We start from the raw sequence: 19,892 nt of genomic DNA, 5'->3' as shown, positions 1-19,892 counted from the left end.
CATATAGCTGTATAGTGGGCCACCTGCTATTTTTGGTATTCAAATGTAAGATTAAGAAAATACTGTGATTTTGGATTGAAACATGTATTCGGGATCCCTAGGTGGCGCAGCGGTTTGGCACCTGCCTTTGGCCCAGGGCGCGATCCTGGAGACCCGGGATCGAATCCCACATCGGGCTCCCGGTGCATGGAGCCTGCTTCTCCCTCTGCCTGTGTTTCTGCCTCTCTCTCTGTCTATGACTATCATAAATAAATAAAAAATTAAAAAAAAAAAAAGAAAAAAGAAACATGTATTCTACTGCTTGATATGTATTTATTCTTCATTAAAAAAAATAAAACTGGAAATTTTGGTGAAGAATTTTCATTTTTTTTTTTTTTTATCATTCTGTAAGGCTTGAAAAGGCACAGGAAGAAAACAGGAATGTTGCTGTAGAAAAGCAAAATCTAGAGCGCAAAATGATGGATGAAATCAATTATGCAAAGGAAGAGGCCTGTCGGCTCAGAGAGCTAAGGGAAGGAGCTGAATGTGAACTGAGTAGACGTCAATACGCAGAGCAGGAATTGGAACAGGTATTTATGTTCTAAAAAAAGTATTTGTTAGGGCATTTGTAGCGCCACTCTAAGGAGTTTTTGTTTGTTTTTGTTTAGGCTTCTACATTTAGTGGCATTGTGTATTCTTCCTTAGTTAATAAAAGAATTATTTGTTCTGTTGTTAGCATAGCTCAAAGCCCATATAGTAAAATGACAAAGTAATAATTTAAAAATAAGGTTACCGTTGTGTTCACCAACTCATGAAATCTTATCCCAGGCCATGTTAATTATCTCCAGTGAACTTAAGGTGTTTATTTAACATCTGTGGTATGTTTCAGTTTCCAACCATAACCTATTAAAGTATATCTAATGTTAAAACTTCTCTGCAAAGGTAGAGAATCTCTATTATACATCCATTTGAATCCCATTAAATGGCTTTAGAACATAATCTGCTAAAAACTCTGAAGTCGTCTACAGGTACTTTTCCAGGATCTCCTGTTATCATACTTTTGCTCAAGATGGAATGTCAGCCTTCAGGCAAGGGCAGGGGGGGAGGGGTCCAGCAGAGTTTAATTATAGGTAGATTGTTTGGTCTTGTATTCTTCCTATAAAAACTTCCTCCTAATTTAGTGGCTTAAAACAACACACATTTATTATCTTACAGTTCTTAAGACAGAGTTTAAAATAGGTTCACAGGGCTACATTCCTCTGGAGGCTCTAGGGAGGATCTGTTTCCTTGCTTTTTCCAGCTTCCAGAGGCTGCCTGCATTTCTTGGCTCATGGCCCCTTCCTTCATCCTCAAAACACGTCACTCCAACCTCTGTTTCTGTAGTCTCATCTCCTTCTTCTGACTTTGACCCTTTCTTTGGTGATAAACTGCGGGTGAGAAGGCTTGCCCAAACTCAGAGAGTGCCCCAATTGAAGAGCAAGGCCAAGAGCCTCGGAGCTCTGCCTCCCACTCTGCTTTGTGCACTGCTGCCTTCTCAGCCAGATGCTAAATAAGGAATATGAATTATGTGACGAATGAGTTTCAGTTTCAACTCATGAGAAAATGTTCAGTGTGCATTATTGTTTCTTTCAGGATTATCATTTTTGGTAGGATGTCTGCCTGAACACAGCCATCTCTTTTATTAACGGCTAGCTATTGTTTCCCTCATTCCCCAGGCATCTTTTCATTGGGTCTTTTCCCTGTAAGGAGTTTGTTCTCTTAGGTTAACTCCCATACGTATTTTATGGTCAGGTCCTATTTACCTGACAAACCTTATCTGTACAGAATGTAATACAGAACCAAGGAGTTAACAAAAAGAAAAAAAAATAGAAAAGACAGAAAAAGGCTTTGCCAAAATTATACTGTGTCCAAGAATTAGATATTACACCTTTTATGTCTGTGGGAACTCACTGCCTTTTCCCACCAAGACTTTTATCTCTTGGCTTGTTCCCAGCACTAAACTAAAAAGCTTGTTAGCTATTTTTCTGTACCTTACAGGTAAGAGTACATGAGCAAGAAGCAGTGGTGCACAGATAGTAATATTTTATTGGTGACTGCCTCATAGTGAGGGAGAAGGCACCCTACAAAAGTAGACACACACATCACGAGTATTCGGATTTGAAGTTTTTGGCAGAGAGGCATTGCATACCTCAGTAGACCTTAGGCTCACCATGATATGTCCCAGTACAGATGTAATAATGTTAATGAGATCCTGAGTCAGTAAGGGGGTGGTTTAAGGGAGAGTATTTAAAGGAACTCTATCCTACATGATCATAGTAGTGGGGAACACAGTATTACGATTACATACTATGTGCCAGAAATCTATGCCATGCACATTACAGGTGGTTTGCTCATAAAGTTTAATCCTCACGATAAATAGATGTTATCCCCCTTTGCAGATGCCTTGTGTGGAGAGGTTAAATAAGTTGCCTGAAGTCACACAGCTCTTACATGGCAAAGGCAAAATTTCATGTGTCTTATTCCAAAGTCCACGTTTTCCCATACTGCTATTAAAAGTTTTGTTTATAGAAGTAGATTTCACTGAAATGTTTATTTATGGATAATATCATATAATCTCAGTCCCATATAGTTTTAGGTATTACTGGATCTTGTCTGGGAGGTAATGAACTTCTCAGAATTATAAGTCACGAGTGTCTGGCACATATATCATATCATATAGTGGTGCTATTTTTCCCCAAAGCAAAAACTTTGGGGTCAATAATAGTACCACTTCATATTTTGTGTGGTTTAAATACTTTTCACATAAATTACTTTGTTCTTAAAGTTTTGAGAAGACCAGAGTCAGGACAAGTCATAGTTGTAGTGACAAGAAATCTCAGATCAGAGAATACAGAACTTGCTGAAGGTCATAAGGGTAATAATCAGGAAATTGGGTCTAGAGCTATATTTTCAGATATAGGGTGTTTCTTTCCGTGATATCGTGTTTTTACATATTGCTGTTTTATTCCTGAGATACAATAATTGTGTAAGTAATCACTGTATTTGTAAACAATTTAATAATTCATCATTTGTAAAAGTTTTATTTAATTACTCTTTTTTTTTTCTGTACCCATACCCCTGTAAATAACAATGGAATTCAAATTAAAGATTGGAATTTAGGTAAATGATTAACTTAGGAATAGTAGCAGGGAAAATAGCTAAAATAGTTGCTATTATTGGAAGGTCAGGATTTCCAAAATTTTGAAACATTGTTTGACAGTCAAGGGAAACATTGTTTGGCCTCATTTTGAAATAGGTCCTCTGTGTACTTCCTCGGCAATGAGAACTGTATAGCAATTTCAGCTTTAAAATCTTGTGAGAAAGAGGGCCTGCTGACTTACACTTTGTAGTGTTATATGGAGCTCCATGTCACAGGACCTGACCGCAGATTCTCTCTTCCTGAAAGATTAGCTGGGACACCACACAGCTTAGCCAGCCATTTTACTAAACACAGTATTGTCCCAAGCGCATTGCACAGTGAGATGTGTCGGGCACATGTTGTTTAGGATTTGTTTTCAGTAAGTGGAGTAAGTGCTATCTTACCCTTACTTGTAAAGTCTGTACTTATTGTTCCATTCTGATTTTTATTCCCTAATTTTGGAGTTTAAAAAAATACTTCTCTACATAATTTTCTTTCTGCACTGACAGCTGTTCTGTTTATCAGAAGAAACTTGTGTATAGTACTCCTAGTTTATTCTGGCATACAGTAACGTTTATTTAAGTAAATTGTGTTTGTTCAGGTCAAACATTTCTTCACATTAAGTTTAGGAGTGGAGTTATTAGTTACCTTACATAGCTTTGAGGAAAATAATTTGTAGGTATAGTGCTCCAGAGGCAGGATGCTCCACAGTTCATTGTGACTTTGTCTGAAGGTGTTGAGTGTGGTATTCACAATTCCTTATGTTCCATCATGTACCTTTACACATCTTTAGCTTGAGCTCTTGCTAGTTTTTAAGTGAATCATATCAAGAATGAATTGTCTCTTCTTTCTGTGTTAAGTTTTCTTTAAGAGTTTTTTTCCCGTACAGTTTAATACCAACGGATGCGCTGAGCATTTTAGTTTTCTAACTATTTATTGTCTGGCTCCCCTAAAGGGCAGCTTGAAGGAAGACTTTGACCTCCTGACACTGAAGCCCATGCATAGTTTCTCATGGAAAAATCAAGTAGAGTCTCACTCAGAATCTATTTTCTTGAAATTTACACTTGGTCTGCAAATGCTGATTTATCCACTTTCTGGTATGTTAGAAGCAGTGAATTGAGTAGAAGTGGGTGAAACGGACTGTAACAGATAGATATGCTTATAAAGTGAGAAATAACTAACCATAAAGAAGATGTCATGAAAACCTTCAAAATATGGTATCATTATGTTAAAAAGTGAATATATAGTTAAAATGGCATACAGTGGTGTCTCCTGGGAACATTGGACAGAATAGTAGGACAGGCATTCATCATATTTTGGATACTTCTTTATATTCTACTCCATAAACAAAAAATACATAATGAGAAGAATGTAACCAGTTTCAGTTTGTATGTGCTTGGAATTTTCTTCTGTCCATAGAATCTAGCTGTTATAAAATATAAAAACTAAATAATGCAACTTAAGATCCATGCAAGCCCTTTCTACCCTTTGGCTTCACAGCTTTGCTTAGTGAGTTAAGATGCACTTAAAAACTTCAGCTCTAGTTTTAATGTTAGAAATACATTGTTTTTAGACTTTGTGATTTAAAAAAAATGTTTATGTAGAGTATAACTAAACTTGGCTTTTCTCTTAATTTTGGTAAAAATCTTAATTTCTTAAAATGCATCTTTATTTAAATATTTTTTAAAAAAACAAATTTCTTTTTCTCTCTCCGTCTCCCAACTTCCCCCCACCTTCTCTTCCTCTTTCTTTTCTCATCCCTTCTGTTCCTTTCTCCCCCTCCTCTTTCCCTTCCTCCCTCTCTTCCAGGTTCGAATGGCTCTAAAAAAGGCTGAAAAAGAATTTGAACTCAGAAGCAGCTGGTCTGTTCCAGATGCACTTCAAAAATGGCTTCAGTTAACACATGAAGTAGAAGTACAGTACTACAATATTAAAAGACAAAATGCTGAAATGCAATTAGCTATTGCTAAGGATGAGGTACTCTATTATATTTCGAAACTTAATAAATTTTTGAAGCGATTAACCAATCGGGATACAAAGATCTGAATAAAAATTTTATTATTGTAGCTTCTTTTTGTGAATTGGAACTTACTTCGTAAATTGACTCTCGTAGTCATAGGCCGTAGAGTAAAATTAGTTTATTTAGACAAGTATATACCTTTCAGAATGACCTTAGTGTCATTTAAAAATCATCCCTGTTATCATTATCATAAATGTTTTATACAGAGCTTTTCTCCTCTAGGTTGCTGCTTCATATCTGATTCAGGTTAGTAGTTACTAGAAATTAATGTCTGACTCTTATTAAATTGTGTGAAATGAGATTAAGTTTTAATCTGATTTCCAGCAAAAAAAAAAAAAAAAAAAAAAAACCTCAGTTCACTCACTAACACTTCATTGCAGTAGGATATGATTAATGTTATTTTGTTAGTTAATGGAAGATTGAGGTCTTTCTGAACCATCAAAATAAGAGAAAAATTCTCCAGAACAAAGTTTTGAATTTTGTTGATTGGCTTAGGAAAGCATGCTTTCTTCCTCATCTGTTTTCTTTTTTTGGAAATTAGGGCTTTATTTTGGCTAATATAATTCTCTACTGATTTTCTGATTATTAATATATTCAGAACAAACTTCATTAATATGTGTGTATTTTTTTTCCAAACCTACCCTTATTTTTTCTCTCCTTGGGTTTCTAGGCAGAGAAAATTAAAAAGAAAAGAAGCACAGTCTTTGGGACTCTGCATGTTGCACATAGCTCCTCCCTTGATGAGGTAGATCACAAAATTCTGGAAGCAAAGTAAGAATGTTATTTTAGCTATGTGTTTATCTGTATTATGTTGAAATGTGTAATTTACAAAGAGTTCATATATTACTTTATCAGTTAAGCTTTTGTAATTCCATACTCTATACTAATTTTAAAGAGGAGTGATTCCTTCTTGCAATTAGTTTATTGCCTCCGTATGTTCACGTAGTTACCTGTTTTAGTGCCATATTGAAGATTCTTTGACGCAACAAGTAATTCCTACCTTGGCTTTTTTAGGAAAGCACTCTCTGAACTGACAACTTGTTTACGAGAACGACTTTTTCGCTGGCAGCAGATTGAGAAGATCTGTGGCTTTCAGATAGCCCACAACTCGGGACTCCCCAGCTTGACCTCTTCCCTATATTCTGATCACAGTTGGGTGGTGATGCCCAGAGTCTCCATTCCACCCTATCCAATTGCTGGAGGAGTTGATGATTTAGATGAAGATACGCCCCCAATAGTGTCACAGTTTCCTGGTAAGTTGGGAGTCCAAAAAACAGAGTTGGTACAGTTTTTAAGGTAACTTTCTACCTTGCCTTTTATGAATCATTGACTTTGAAATCTATGATAAAAATTTTGCTCTTTCTTCTTTTTGTCTTTTTTCCTTTTGTGGTTAATAATTTGTCTTTACCATGTGAGAGAATAATATATCAGGTGTGTGTCTCTATACATACAAACACACACACATATAGTCATGCTTCCTACCTGCTAAATATTGTAGGAACAAAGTGCTGAACTTTGAGGGTAAATATCCTTTCAAATGGCAGCTTAATCTATAGTAGAAAGTAAAAATTAGGAGAAGATCTTGGTGCCACTGACTAACCAACTGTGTGACTTTGTGTCAGTCTTTTATTTGAAATTGAGTTGCCATTCCCAATAGGCATGGTGTTTTGTTTTGTTTTGTTTGTTTTGTTTTGCTTTTCCAGTTCTGTCCTCTTATTGAAAGACCATTATCTTGCTGTATTTTAACTCATGAAACTGTGCTTATGTTTACAAAAACATTTTTTCATTGCTAGAAAGTGGAGCTCCTCCCAAAGGTAGTTTTAACAGGTATACAAATTTCATATATAGCCTTGTTATGCTGTATTCTTTGAGTTTTTACATTGTAAGGAATACATTTTGGTAGGAAGGTAAAATTTAAGTGTTTTAGATTTTAATTATTTTTAGAATTTATTAGTATTTGGACTTTTTGCAAAATTATAGACAGTTTGAATTTAAAATGGTATATTCTTATATTAGAAATTCTTTGAAAAACTTTTCATCTTTGTTATTGCCTGACTGATGCACTTTCCCAATCTGTGTGACCTTTTTGAAACTGTAGGTACAACAAGATTCCAAAGAATGAAAAGCAGAGTTTAATCTTTGATGGGTTGAAAACTTAGAGATTTTAGTTTTAAGACAAATCGTGATATATAAACATTTTCCAGTTTGAATGTTTTTAATCCAATTGTTACCTTTTTCCTGACATTATGATTGACAGAGGGTTCTAATTATTAGAACAGTTTCATGAAGTAAAGCCCTAAATTTGCAAATAAATAGTAAATGACTATGCCCTTGTGTTCATTTCTGTGGCCTTAATTTTCTGGTTTAAGGACAGACAGATGATGCACGTCAGTTGGGTAGGCACACTAAACTTTTAAAACAGTAGGGAAGAAAGGAGATTATAAATGCAGTGAATCCTGGAATGTGTGACTTTACTCATCTTACTTGTCCTATGATGCAAAATAGTTACAGATGCAACGTTGTATGTAGATCTGGGCCAGGTCTGCTGTTCGAATGTTGTCAGCTTGTGTTTATTTGAATTATATGCCCTTAAGCTTGCCAGATGCAACACTGATTCATAAGTGTATGGGTTTGTTTGAAAACTGTAACTTTTTATAGTCACGGTTCCTCCTTAGAATTCATAATTATTCTGTATCAGAAGTATGCATAATAATGTATTCCCTAAAGTTAACTAGTTTTTTTTCCTGTTGCTGCCTTTTTTTTTTTTTTTTTTAAGTTCTTGATAGGGCAAAATGTCTGTGTGTCAATAATTATCTTAAGTTTTCAGTGATTGTGATATACAGAGGAATTTGAAATGTGAAAGCAGTATAGGAGTTGATTTTAAATTTAGTATGATGATTTAGAAATTCAGTGATGAAATTTGTTATCTGAAAAATAACTGCTGCCAAAGATTACAATTTGAGAGCTCTGCCTCCACCCAGTGGCATAACAGTGATACTCCACTCTGCTTAGTATGAAAGCATGATTTCTAGACCTGATAAATAAGAAACTCTTGGCAGTTGGACTAGAGTCTAGGGTAGGATAAAGGCCTCTTTATTAATCTTGCCTCTGAGAAGTTTTAAATTTGTACCATGGGTATGTGTGAATTGTGTAAGTGTGGAATAGTGACAAGGAAACATGCCCTTGGTATGGTAAGAGGAAAGTAAAAGATTGTAAAACTATATACAGAGTAATATTGTCTGTATTAATGATGTGTAAAGAAAAAGGACAGACAAAATATTATCAAAGGTTAGCTCTTTGTGGTAGAAGAGATGATAGTTTTTTCCTATTGCTTTTATAGTATGTGCTAAATATTCATAGTGGGAATGTGGTAGAAATTTATTTAAAATTCCTTATTACAGGGACGCCTGGGTGGCTCAATGCTTGACTGTCTGCCTTTGGTTCAAGTTGTAATCCCAGGGTCCTGGGATCGAGTCCCGCATCAGGCTTCGTACAAGAAGCCTGTTTCTCCCTCTACCTATGTCAGTGCCTCTCTCTGGGCTCTCGTGGATAAATAAAATCTTTAAAATAAAATAAAATTCCTTATTATAAATTCCTTCAGGTGTACTTAAAAGCACTGAAAATAAAATGTTCACCTATTACAAAGATAAACAAATTTTAACATTTTGCTCTATTCATCCCTTTTTCTGACATAAACTGTTATACATATAGCTAAACCACATGGCATCCCTCTTCTACTCTTCTGAAGTTGTATATCACTCTAAAGCCTGTTGTACTTATTTACTTGCAGATGTATCTATAAACAATAGACATAATTGTTTAAAAATTTACATTACTGTTATCAAATTGTAGGTAATGTTTTACAACTCTTTTTGCTTGCAAGTATATTAAATTTTCTGTGTTCATATACAGCTTCATTAAATTCACTGTAATGGTTTAGTATGAGTTAACCACAGTGTATCTATTTATTCATTATAATAATAAACTAGTTTATTAATCCATTTTTCTATCGAAAGAGGTTCTTTGTACTTTTTGTGCCTTTACAGACAGTACTGCAGTGAGCGTCCTTATCTTACCTTTATCTCTTTATGCATAATTTTTGAGAGTTTCTCTGGGTGGACACCTAGAAAATGGTGTTGGGAGGGCAGCTGTTACTGGTGATTGCAGGGTGCTCTCAAAAGGGTTCTGTCCCCCATACACCCACCATTGGTAGGAGTGCTTATCTGTCCGTATCCTCACCAGTACTTGGAATGATCTTATTTATTTGTTTTGTCACTTGAATGGGTGTGATATGATACCATAGGGTTATTAAAATTTTTGTTTCCTTGATGATACTGAGATTGAGTTCCAGTTCATCTACTGGTGTTTGTCATTCAGATTTCTTTCTCTCTGAGTTGCTTGTTCCTACTGTGGAATCTCTCGCAAGATTCCTTACTGATCTGAGAGAGTTTTAAAAATATTTTCTGGTTATTTGATGCTTGCAGATAGCTTTTACCAGGCTTTGACTTCTTTTTTTACTGAACTATGTTATTTGTTTTCTTTTTTAATCATACGGGTTTTTGAAAAAACATTTCTAATGACAAATTTATGGATCTGATTTTTGTTTTTTATGTATTTTTCAGAAGATGATAGATTGTTGTTTGCTCTCCTAAAAGCATTTTAGATTTGCTTTAATCCCTTAGTCTTTTAATCTACCTGGAAGTTATTTTTGTTCCTGTTGTGAGATAGGACTCTAAATATATCTCCTGATGTATGGATAAGCAGTTGTCCCAGCCTCATTCCCGCTCTGTCCCTGCCGGTTTGTAATCCCCTGTCTCTACATTGGTGCACAGGTGCTTCCAGGCACTCTGTCCTGTTCCATTGGTTCCATTCTGCTTTAGTTGCTATTTATAGTTTTGTTGTAACTGTTGAGGTTTGAAAGGCCTAAATCTTCCTTATTATTCAAATTCAGAATTGCTATTCTTGGCCAATTAGAATTTTAGGATTAGTTTATGAAATTCCATGAGAAGCTCCATTGAGTTTTTACTGGAATTTCTTTGAATTTATTCATGTTTTTGGGAAGCATTATTATTCATCAATTTCATTTATTCGGATCTGCTTCTATGTCTTTAAGTAACATTTAAATTTTTCTTTGTACTGGGACACCTGGGTGGCTCAGTGGTTGAGCATCTTCTGCCTTTGGCTCAGGGCATGATCGAGTCCCACATCAGGCTCCCTGCATGGAGCCTGCTTCTCCCCCTGCCTCTGTCTCTGCCTCTCTCTCTGTGTCTCTCATGAATAAATAAATAAAATCTTAAAAAATTTTTTTTTCTTTGTTCAATTCTTGCACATTTTTTTTAAAAAAGATAAATTTCTGGATACCGCATAGGATTGTTTCTGTAGTTAACATGTTAACTTTCTTAAAAAAAAATTATGCTTCAAATTGCTTTGTTGCCAATGTAAAGGGAACTGCTATTGACTTTTCTAAGCTGATCTTACATGTAGAAATACTGAATTCTTGTAAGAATCTTTTGGATTTGTGTGTGTGTGTGTGTGTTTGTGTGTGTAATAATAAAAAGTTGTTTTTCCTTTTCAGTCCGTATGCCTCCCCCTATCTTTTTTCTGGGCTAATAAGACTTCCAGTAAAATATTGAGTAAAAGTGGTGATTGCAGGCAATAACAATTGCTATTAAAGAGAATGCTCCCAATATTTCACCATGAAATATATATATTTTTGTGTTTTTGGTAGATTGCTTTTAAGTTAAGGAAATTAATTTTATTCCTATTCTACTAAGAATGATTTTTCTTTTAAATCAGTGGCTGCTAAAATTTTGCCAAACTCTTTCCTGCCTAATTTGAGGAGATCACTTATATTATTTGTCTTTATTTTGTTGTATAAAAGCAGGCCAGTGTGTGAATGTGTTTAGAGAAGTCAAGGGAAGGACACAGTAATAATCAATGTCAGGTGCTGGTCAAATGTCAGGGAAAGAATCAGCCATCTGTTGAATTTAGCAACAAGGAAGTAGATTGTGACTTTGTTGAGAACAGTTGCAACACTATGTGAGCACTTTACACTTTTCTTTGATGAATGAGTTAAGATGAAGTAGTGGAGAAAGTAACAGATAAAATTCTTCATAAAAGGGAAGAGAGGTAACAGTCTGAGGCTAGAAGAGGGTTTTTTGTTGCTGCTGCTGTTTATCCATTTGTTTTTTAGGTTTATTGTTTCAGCATTGATTTTTAAATGCTGTTGGGAAATAGAAGATGAACATAAAGGCAACAGAAGGGCTGATCAGTAGAGTAAGGTGCTTGAGCTTGGGGTAGAGAGTGGAACAGACAAGTGGAAGGAGCAGAATGTGTGAACTAGAAAGGTAGAAACGTGGTCAGAATCTCAGTTGTGTGTCTTGATTTATAATATCAAAAATGGAGCAATGCTGAATGACAGCAAGAGAAAGTTTTAGAGTGAGTGGAGGCATAGATGCCTCAAGAAGAGGGGAAACCATGATTGGTTAAGGTGTTGGAAGGTCTTATTTGTAAAAGAGATTGCTCAAGTTTGATGATCGGTTGGGTGGGTTGGATGGGGAATGCCTGGGAAGTGACAGGTGGAGTAGAGGTGGCAATTTCACGTGCTTAATAGCGTGAACTTCAAAAGGAATACATTTTTATAAAAGGGTGTAGGAATGAGGGTTTACAGAATGTTAGGGAGTGAGAAGGATCCTAAGAGTTTTACCAGAACGAGTGGTTTCAGCCTGCAAAGGCTGTTCTAACTTAGGAGAGCTGTTTCAACAAAGTCAGGGAAATGTAGTGTAGGGGATATGAAGCATGTAGGGGAAGTTTTCTACCTGCATGGGTCTAGGCTGAGAGTGGCAGCAGAAACAAGTTGATCTAAGGCTTCTGGTTAGTTCCATAGTAATCCACATTCAGGAAACAAGTTTTAGTCTGACCTCTGCCTAACTGGCTCCGAGACAGTATTTAAATAACTTGATTTAAAACTTCTTAGAAGAAGGCAAACCATAAGTTTGCCTCATAAACAGTGAGGGCTGATGGATGGAGGGAGGTGGGGGGGGGATGGACTAACTGGGTGATGGGGATTAAGGAGGGCACTTGTGATGAGCACAGGGTGTTATATGTAAGTGATGCATCACTAAATTCTACTCCTGAAACCAGTACTATGTGTTAACTAGTTAGAAATTTAAATTAAATTTAAAATTTTAATTAAAACTTGAAATAGAAGAAAAATAAAACTTCAAGTTCAGACAAGTCATGTTATCTCAAGAGATATCACCTATTATTGAAAAATTCTACCTTTTTTTTTTTACACTGATAGTTTTCTTAACAGTAAAATTCATAAAAGGTTTTGCTAAGTACAGATTCCTTAAAACTATGGTATAATGATTTTTGAATTTAAAGATTTATCATCCTGGGTAAATTTTCAAGCCTGTGTGGTTGGTAATGTCACATTTTACGTTAGGGCCTCATGGGTTTATGTTCTCTTCTGTTTATTTTCTAGCCCTGTTTTCATTTTTATCCCATTTTAATTTTGTATTTCTTCACTTTCCTGGGAAGCAGTCCTGGTGATGGAGGACGGTGACGATGGTGGGGTGACTGTGGTGCGGGCGGGTTGGTGTGAGGAAGGGCAGGTCGCAGGCCTGTGTGTCTGCGCTGGGCCGAGGCGGCATTGGTTTCATAGCATGTGTGTGTGTTTCTGCTTGGTTCCAGGGACCATGGCCAAGCCCGCGGGGTCACTAGCCAGAAGCAGCAGCCTGTGCCGCTCCCGTCGCAGCATCGTGCCGGCCTCGCCGCAGTGCCCGCGCGCCCAGCTTCCTCCGCACGCGCCCCACCAGGCCCACGCTCGGCACCCCCAGCACCCGCAGCACCCGCAGCACTCCCTGCCTTCCCCTGACCCCGACATCCTCTCAGTGTCAAGTTGTCCTGTCCTTTATCGAAACGAGGAGGAGGAGGAGGCCATTTACTTCTCTGCTGAAAAGCAATGGTATTGGCAGCGAACCACCTGCAGTCTCTGTTGGGCTGGGTGGGTGGGAGGGGGGCCCGGGGTGGGGAGGAGCGCCACAGTGGATTCGTTTTCTGTTGCTGCATAACCAGTTACCACAAACTTAGTGGCTTCAAGTGACATCCCCTTACTAGCTCTCATTCTGTTTGCACAAGTCCAAGCTTGATGTGGCTGGGTTTTCTGCACAGGGTCTCACAAGGCTAGCCTCAAGGTGTTTGCGAGGCTTGTTCTTCTCTGGAGCGTGAGGGCCACTTCAAACCTCATTCGATTCTGTTCCTGTGGTTATAGCACTGAGGTCGCGGTTTCCATGTTTGCTCTCAGCCGGGGGGCTGCTCCCAGTTCTTAGCAGCTGCACAAGAGGCCCCATCTTCAAAGCCCCCTGCAGAAACTGGCCTTCCGTCAAGTCCCTTTTTTCATTGGAACCTCTGACTTGCTGTGTCTCTAATCTCTGGGCCCAATTTAAAAGGCTCACTTGGACAATGCTCTCTATTAAGATAGACTAGTTTGGGGCCCTAATGACATCTGTAGAATCCCTCCATAGCAGCAGCTCTGTTAGCGCCCGATGGAGTAACTGGGAGAGGAAATGTGTGTCCACTGAGGCTAGAAGTTTAGGGACCATCTTAGAGTTCTGTCCACCACGGGCACTGGTAGATACTTGGACGAATAGCTGCTTTGAGACCACTGCACACAATTGACTCCAGTCTCAGAACGCACACTTGTCTTACAAACAGTTTTATATGTAAAATACAAAGGCAGGAACTTAAATATACTTGAACACAAAGATACATTAAATATGACTGAGTTTTTAAAATACTTGTTGCCACTTAATGATTTTTTTTCTGTTATGTGCTAGTACTTGCTGTGCTAGCAAACAGAAAATATCAAATGCCAAAGGTGTAAGAAAATGTAAGAATTTGTATAAAATGGGTATAGCAGCACTGTGTCCTAGTCCAGCTTGCAGAGCACCGTGCTCCAGGAGACCCTTTGCAGCTGAGGATCCCTCCTTCCAAACCACATTCCTTGTTAGGAGCAGTGTGATAGTACGTGACAGGGAACCCGATGCTGGTTTCTGACTTTGCTCACCCTTAGCAGCCCTGGAGCCCTGAGGTCTTACTGTCCTCACACGAGAACAAAACCAGAGGGAACGGGCTGGGTGCTCTCAGTGACCTTTTATGTCTCTTCTCTATCATATGATTCTTCAGTGGGCATCACCATCAGATAATAATTTTCATACATAATTGTTTTATTTCCTAGTGAAAGTAGATTTTTATGCATAGCCAAGATCATTATGGCGTATTCCTGAGGAGATAATCCAAAGTTTGTGTCCTCATTACGGTTGGAGAATTTGAGGCAGCTTTGCTCAGGGAGCACTTTCTGAGTAGATTTTTTGTACAACAGTTGCAATATAACTATAGTCCCCTGCAAGATGGTTTTAGTGATGGAACTAATTTTGTGTGGCTCATGGAAATAGGAAGACTCTAGAACTTTGCTGTCCAATAGAATTTTTGCATTTATGGAAACCTTTAGTCATCATTTCAAATAATAGTGTCAGAAATTCACAACTAGCCCATAAATATGAGAATTTACATTCAGAAGACTTTTCCTCCTCTTCATTTAGTCTTTTATGTGATAAACCACTAGAATCCTTACAAAATAGTAATAACATTTACTATTTACTGATCTTTTATGTTCTATGCATTATGTACATGTGATCATTTCAATCGTACCTTGGGTTGAGTCTTGTTATATAGGCATTAAACCGACATGAATTCATCTATACCTCACAGTAAGAAAAAATGAAAAGCATAAATAATATACATAATTAACTTCAGCATTCTAAAGGGTATATACTCTAGAAAAAGTGGGACATTTTAAAGAGTCTGAGATTGATTATACTATACCTGAATTCCACATCTAACTGATTATGCGGAAGAAGCAACACTTCAGATTATTATTTGTTTTGGAATTAGGATGTTAGAATGTGGAGTAGTTTTAGAGATTACTCAGATTCTCTTACTTTGACAGGGAAATTGAGACCTGATTAATTTAAGTGATTTGCTCAAAGTTGTGCAGCTGCTTGAGGGCAGGACCAGGACAGGAATCTAGGTCTCCTAACTTAGATCATTTTTTTTTCACATTATTATTTAGATTTTAGAGACTAGTTTTTGAAATATTTTTAACCTAGTTTAGAATTTCACACACAAAGCATTCAAACCACATAGCAGAGTAGAAAGTAAATTTATAAAATTGTAACCAAATCAGCATCTGGCTCTGGAAGCCAGATATATGCTGTATACTTAATGGATATCCACTCCAAAAAGAAGCTAACAGAAAAGTCCCTCCCAGTGACCCATTTCTGAGTCATTTCTTATCTGAACTTCCTCTTGCCCTCTGTTAGCACTCCCCGTTATCATATTGTAAAAGCACTTGAAAATTATGCAGCACATGTAACTGTATTATATGAAAGCATCATTTAAGTCTTTATTTGCCCAGGGGATTTTGTACCTTCTGAGAGCTTGTAGTGTAGTAGAAACAATCTGCACAAAGGTGTGCGAGTGAAGTACATAGGAATGATCAAAAACATTGAGCAATGAAGATACAGATCTAAAATGCGATATTAACACGAAATACATGTCAGAAGTAATATCACTGTGGGAATAATGACAGTAATCACAGGTCATCCAGGGTGACAGAGCATGTAGTTCATTTATTCTATAAATATGAACTTAGTTCCCTGCTGTATGCTGTGCACTTGCTAATAACTTGAGCTGCCAGGACAAGTGAGACAAGGTTCTGGCCTCGTGCTAGCTGGTGGATTATGATCGTATGTGTCCTTGCCTTTCTATTCTGTCTTCAGCTCTCTTCCTTCTCCCACCTTATTTCTTCAGCTGGTTGCTTTTTACCTTGACTCTACTATTTATTTCTTAATCATTTCTCTCATAGAGTGAACAATATTTGTATCCCATATGGTACATACAAAAATAAGACATGATCCCTATGATCCAAGATCTTTTCTCTTTTTCTTTTCTTTCATTTGTTTCTCCCTCATTCACTTATTTATCACATATTTATTAAATACCCACTGTGAGCGCACCACTCACTCTTCTAGTGCAGAGAATACAGAATTTAGTAAGACTCCCTGTCCTCATTAAGTCTTCTGTCTTCTGGAGACACTGACCCTGAAGAGTTAATGTAAAATATCGTTTTAGGTAGTGGGATGTTATGGAGTGCTAAATAAAGTCAGGTAAAAGGAGAATACTGTTATGGATAGAGTGGCTGAGGAGGCATCCCTGGAGAGGCACAGTTGAGCAGTGTGACCTGAATGACATGGGGGAAGTAAGCCATGTAGAGATGGAGGGAAAGAAAATAGGCGGAGGGAAAGGCAAGTGCGAGAGCAAGTGCGAGAGCCCCAGGGAGTCACAGGACCGGCGTGTCGGGAGGAGGAGGCCATAGGCCATAGTGTAATGAGACAGAAAATGGTGGGGTGGGGCCTGCAGCTGGAGCCTCATCCTACTGGGCTTTGTGGACTTTGGCAAGGTCTTTGGATTTTAGCCTCACTACGGGAGGAAACATTGGAAAGTTTTGAGCAAGTAAATGATGCGCTCTGAGTTTTTAAAAACCCCTTTGCATCCTTGTAGAGAAGTAACTAGGAGACAGGAACATGAAGGGAAGCAGGGAGATCAGTTAGGAAGCCCTGGAAATCATTGAGGTGACTGCTTGGTATTTTAGGAAGGACGGTAGCAGTGGGGGAGTGACAAGTGTTGGATTCGAGGGATATTGTGCCTGAATGGCTGATAGCATCTACTGTGTGTCGGCCTTATGGTTGTGAACTTTATTTTTCTTATCCTTTTTATTTCTCTTCTCTCTTTATTGTGGAGAAAGGTGGGGGGATCACAAAGGAATAAACCTATGAGAATTTGTTGAATGTCTACTTTTTTAAGAACAGCGTTACGTTGCTGACTTTGCCTCCCATTTCTCCCCCTCCCCCACCCCACTCACATGTACCTCAGCTTCCTTCCTCTGTTTCTAAACTTGGGAGAACTTATATTTTAGCTTAATGTACTCTACTCCTTCCTTCCTTAGGAAGTTAAATTTCATCAATTTAATAACTAAAGAAATAAAGGGAGTGAATGATTAAAGTTCACCTTTTAAAATACATAATGTCAACTATGTGATTTAGAAAGAAAAATACTCAGTATTAAAAGAAAACACCCAAATAGCTGAGATGAAAAAAAAAATCTGTAAACCTGAAACATTTTCATTTCTCTGACAAGTGAAGAAAGGTGTACTTGGGTTATGTTTCTTAGGTTGCAAGATTTCATTATTATAGTTTATGCTAAATATTAAACATTGAGTTTTGATATGCCATTTAAAAGTAGTTTTCTAATTTCGTCTGAATGTGTGTAGAATTTTACTATTTTTCCCTTTTACATTTTGATAGATTAAAAAAATGGTTTTTAGTTAGAATTGGTTAGCATATCTGCCAGTCGTCTTAGAAAATATCGATTTAAAATTTTACCTTTGTCTCTGTCTCATCCAGGGAAGTGCCAGACACAGCCTCAGAATGTGACTCCTTAAATTCTTCCATTGGAAGGAAACAGTCTCCTCCTTCGAGCCTTGAGATATACCAAACATTGTCTCCTCGAAAGATCTCGAGAGATGAGCTCTCCCTAGAGGATTCATCCCGAGGAGATTCACCCATAACTGCAGATATCTCGCGGGGTTCTCCTGATTGTGTAGGTCTGACAGAAACGAAGAGTATGATCTTCAGTCCTGCCAGCAAAGTGTACAATGGCATCTTGGAGAAATCCTGTAGCATGAACCAGCTTTCTAGTGGCATCCCGGTGCCTAAACCTCGCCACACATCCTGCTCCTCGGCCGGCAACGACAGTAAAGCAGTTCAGGAAGCCCCACACGTCACCAGGATAAGCAGCATCCCGCATGATCTTTGTCATAATGGAGAGAAAAGCAAAAAGCCATCAAAAATTAAAAGCCTTTTTAAGAAGAAATCTAAGTGAACTGGCTGACTTGATGGAATTCATTCAAGTGGCATCTTTAAACTTTAATCTCCCATCCTCCAATTCCCCTTTTTTGTTTTAATTTTAGGAATGTAACTCCATTGGGGCTTTCCAGACTGGATGCCATAGTGGAATGTCCTAAGGGCAACTGTCTACTGTCTGCTTATTTAAATGACTATATAATCAATTCATCAAGCCAGTTATTGCTGAAAAATCATTAAGTGATGAGACAGTTTACAGTCATTTCTGCCTATTTATTTCTGCTTTGTTACTCGTGATGTATATACAACATTTTGTTGAAAGCCACTATGGACTTACAAGCTTTAATGGACTAGTAAGCCAGCATGGGCTTGCAAAAATTTCTTGTTTACCACACCATCTTCTTATCTTTCCACAGAGCTATTTACATCCTGGACTAAATGACTTAAAGTAAAATTAATTGCACTACCGTTTTCCAGACTGGAAAAAAAAATCTCTGCAAGTGAAACTGTATAGAGTTTATAAAATGACTATGGATAGGGGACTGTTTTCACTTTTAGATCAAATGGGTTTTTAAGTAGAACCTAGGGTTTCTAATTGACTTGATTTCTGGAAATGAAAACCCACGCTTTTATTATGGGAAGCTTCTTTAAATGCATTTAATATTATAAAGTTCCAAGTCCTGCTGTAAAGATCATGTTGTTTCGTTTTTCCCAGGGCTTTCACTGTGATTTACTGCATTGCAGGCTGTATGATAAAATATAAATAATTTAAGGAGAGAAGGCTCTTGATTCCTTACGCACGTGGAAGAGTTAAAACTTGATCGAAGGACTTACATTCACAAGCTTAACCTGAGGTCGGGGACGTGGGGATTCAGGCACTTGTTTACAGACTTTGAATAACAGCAAAGAAGTTATGGTTTGTGAAGAATTTGTACTGTGGAAAAGATAATAAATTGGAGACATTATTGTGTGGGACTGTGTTGATTTTTGTTGATGACACTCCACTAAAAACACTATACATTTTCTGGAGAGCTGATAAGCTGTTCTATTGCTTAATTGCACTATAAGAAATAGTGATGTTTTGGAAGTTGTCAACAAATTTCTTTCCATTTTATATTGTTTGTCATATTTTTATGTAGTTTGAAATGTTTAAATGTTCTAATATCAAGATTAACAAATATAAATTTATGGTGCATTTAGATTGTGTTGTATTAATTTGTAAAGCCTGGGGTTCCTTAAACCGCTAGGTTATAAGGGTAGCTTTAACTGTGAAGATTGTCACATAGAGCGCCAAAGTACATTAACACGGGGAGTTTTTGCCTAAACTACTTCTAAAAATTCAGTCGTAAGTGCTCTGGTTAATGCAGTGTGGATGGACAGCTGGGTGAACAGTGGATACATACGTATTAGCTAGAGTGGTTTTTCAGCAGTATGGCTAAAATCCGTAATGTCCAACCGTGTCCTGCTTAGATGAAAATGCTGATTGGTAGGAAGTTTATTTTGAGGTATGCTTCAAAGAAATATTTTTATGAAGAATATGAACCATTTCCTGAAGTCTTCTGAAAATTGTGGTGGTTTATTCTCTTTAGTACTGTTGTTAAAAACCGAAGGTCTTGAATGATACTTATATACACAGATATTTATATATTTAAGAGACAGTGCTATAAAGGCAGACATTGATTAACTGAAGCACACATAGTGTTTTGGACTAATCAGAAGGTAAGATTAT

The 19,892-nt window shown here is 37.4% G+C and overlaps 1 protein-coding gene across 5 annotated transcripts in view; it reads left to right on the top strand.

Annotated features, from left to right (window-relative positions):
- STIM2 (stromal interaction molecule 2) overlaps positions 1 to 19,362 on the top strand; it is a 140,537-nt gene extending 121,175 nt beyond the window's left edge. For 4 of the 5 annotated variants that reach the window (XM_035714393.2, XM_025437145.3, XM_025437142.3 and 1 more), the window contains exons 7-13: positions 392 to 569; positions 4,967 to 5,134; positions 5,400 to 5,423; positions 5,848 to 5,948; positions 6,192 to 6,430; positions 12,873 to 13,146; positions 17,705 to 19,362. In XM_035714393.2, coding sequence (XP_035570286.1) covers positions 392 to 569; positions 4,967 to 5,134; positions 5,400 to 5,423; positions 5,848 to 5,948; positions 6,192 to 6,430; positions 12,873 to 13,146; positions 17,705 to 18,182 — 1,462 coding nt within the window. In that variant the 3' untranslated portion in view covers positions 18,183 to 19,362. The remainder of the gene's footprint in view (positions 1 to 391; positions 570 to 4,966; positions 5,135 to 5,399; positions 5,424 to 5,847; positions 5,949 to 6,191; positions 6,431 to 12,872; positions 13,147 to 17,704) is intronic. The other variant, XM_025437143.3, reaches the window with a different exon arrangement.
- Positions 19,363 to 19,892: the final 530 nt, after the last annotated feature.

The sequence above is a fragment of the Canis lupus genome, chromosome 3 (assembly GCF_003254725.2).
Source record: "Canis lupus dingo isolate Sandy chromosome 3, ASM325472v2, whole genome shotgun sequence".
NCBI lineage: Eukaryota > Metazoa > Chordata > Mammalia > Carnivora > Canidae > Canis > Canis lupus.
This window is presented reverse-complemented; position numbering and strand designations above follow the sequence as displayed.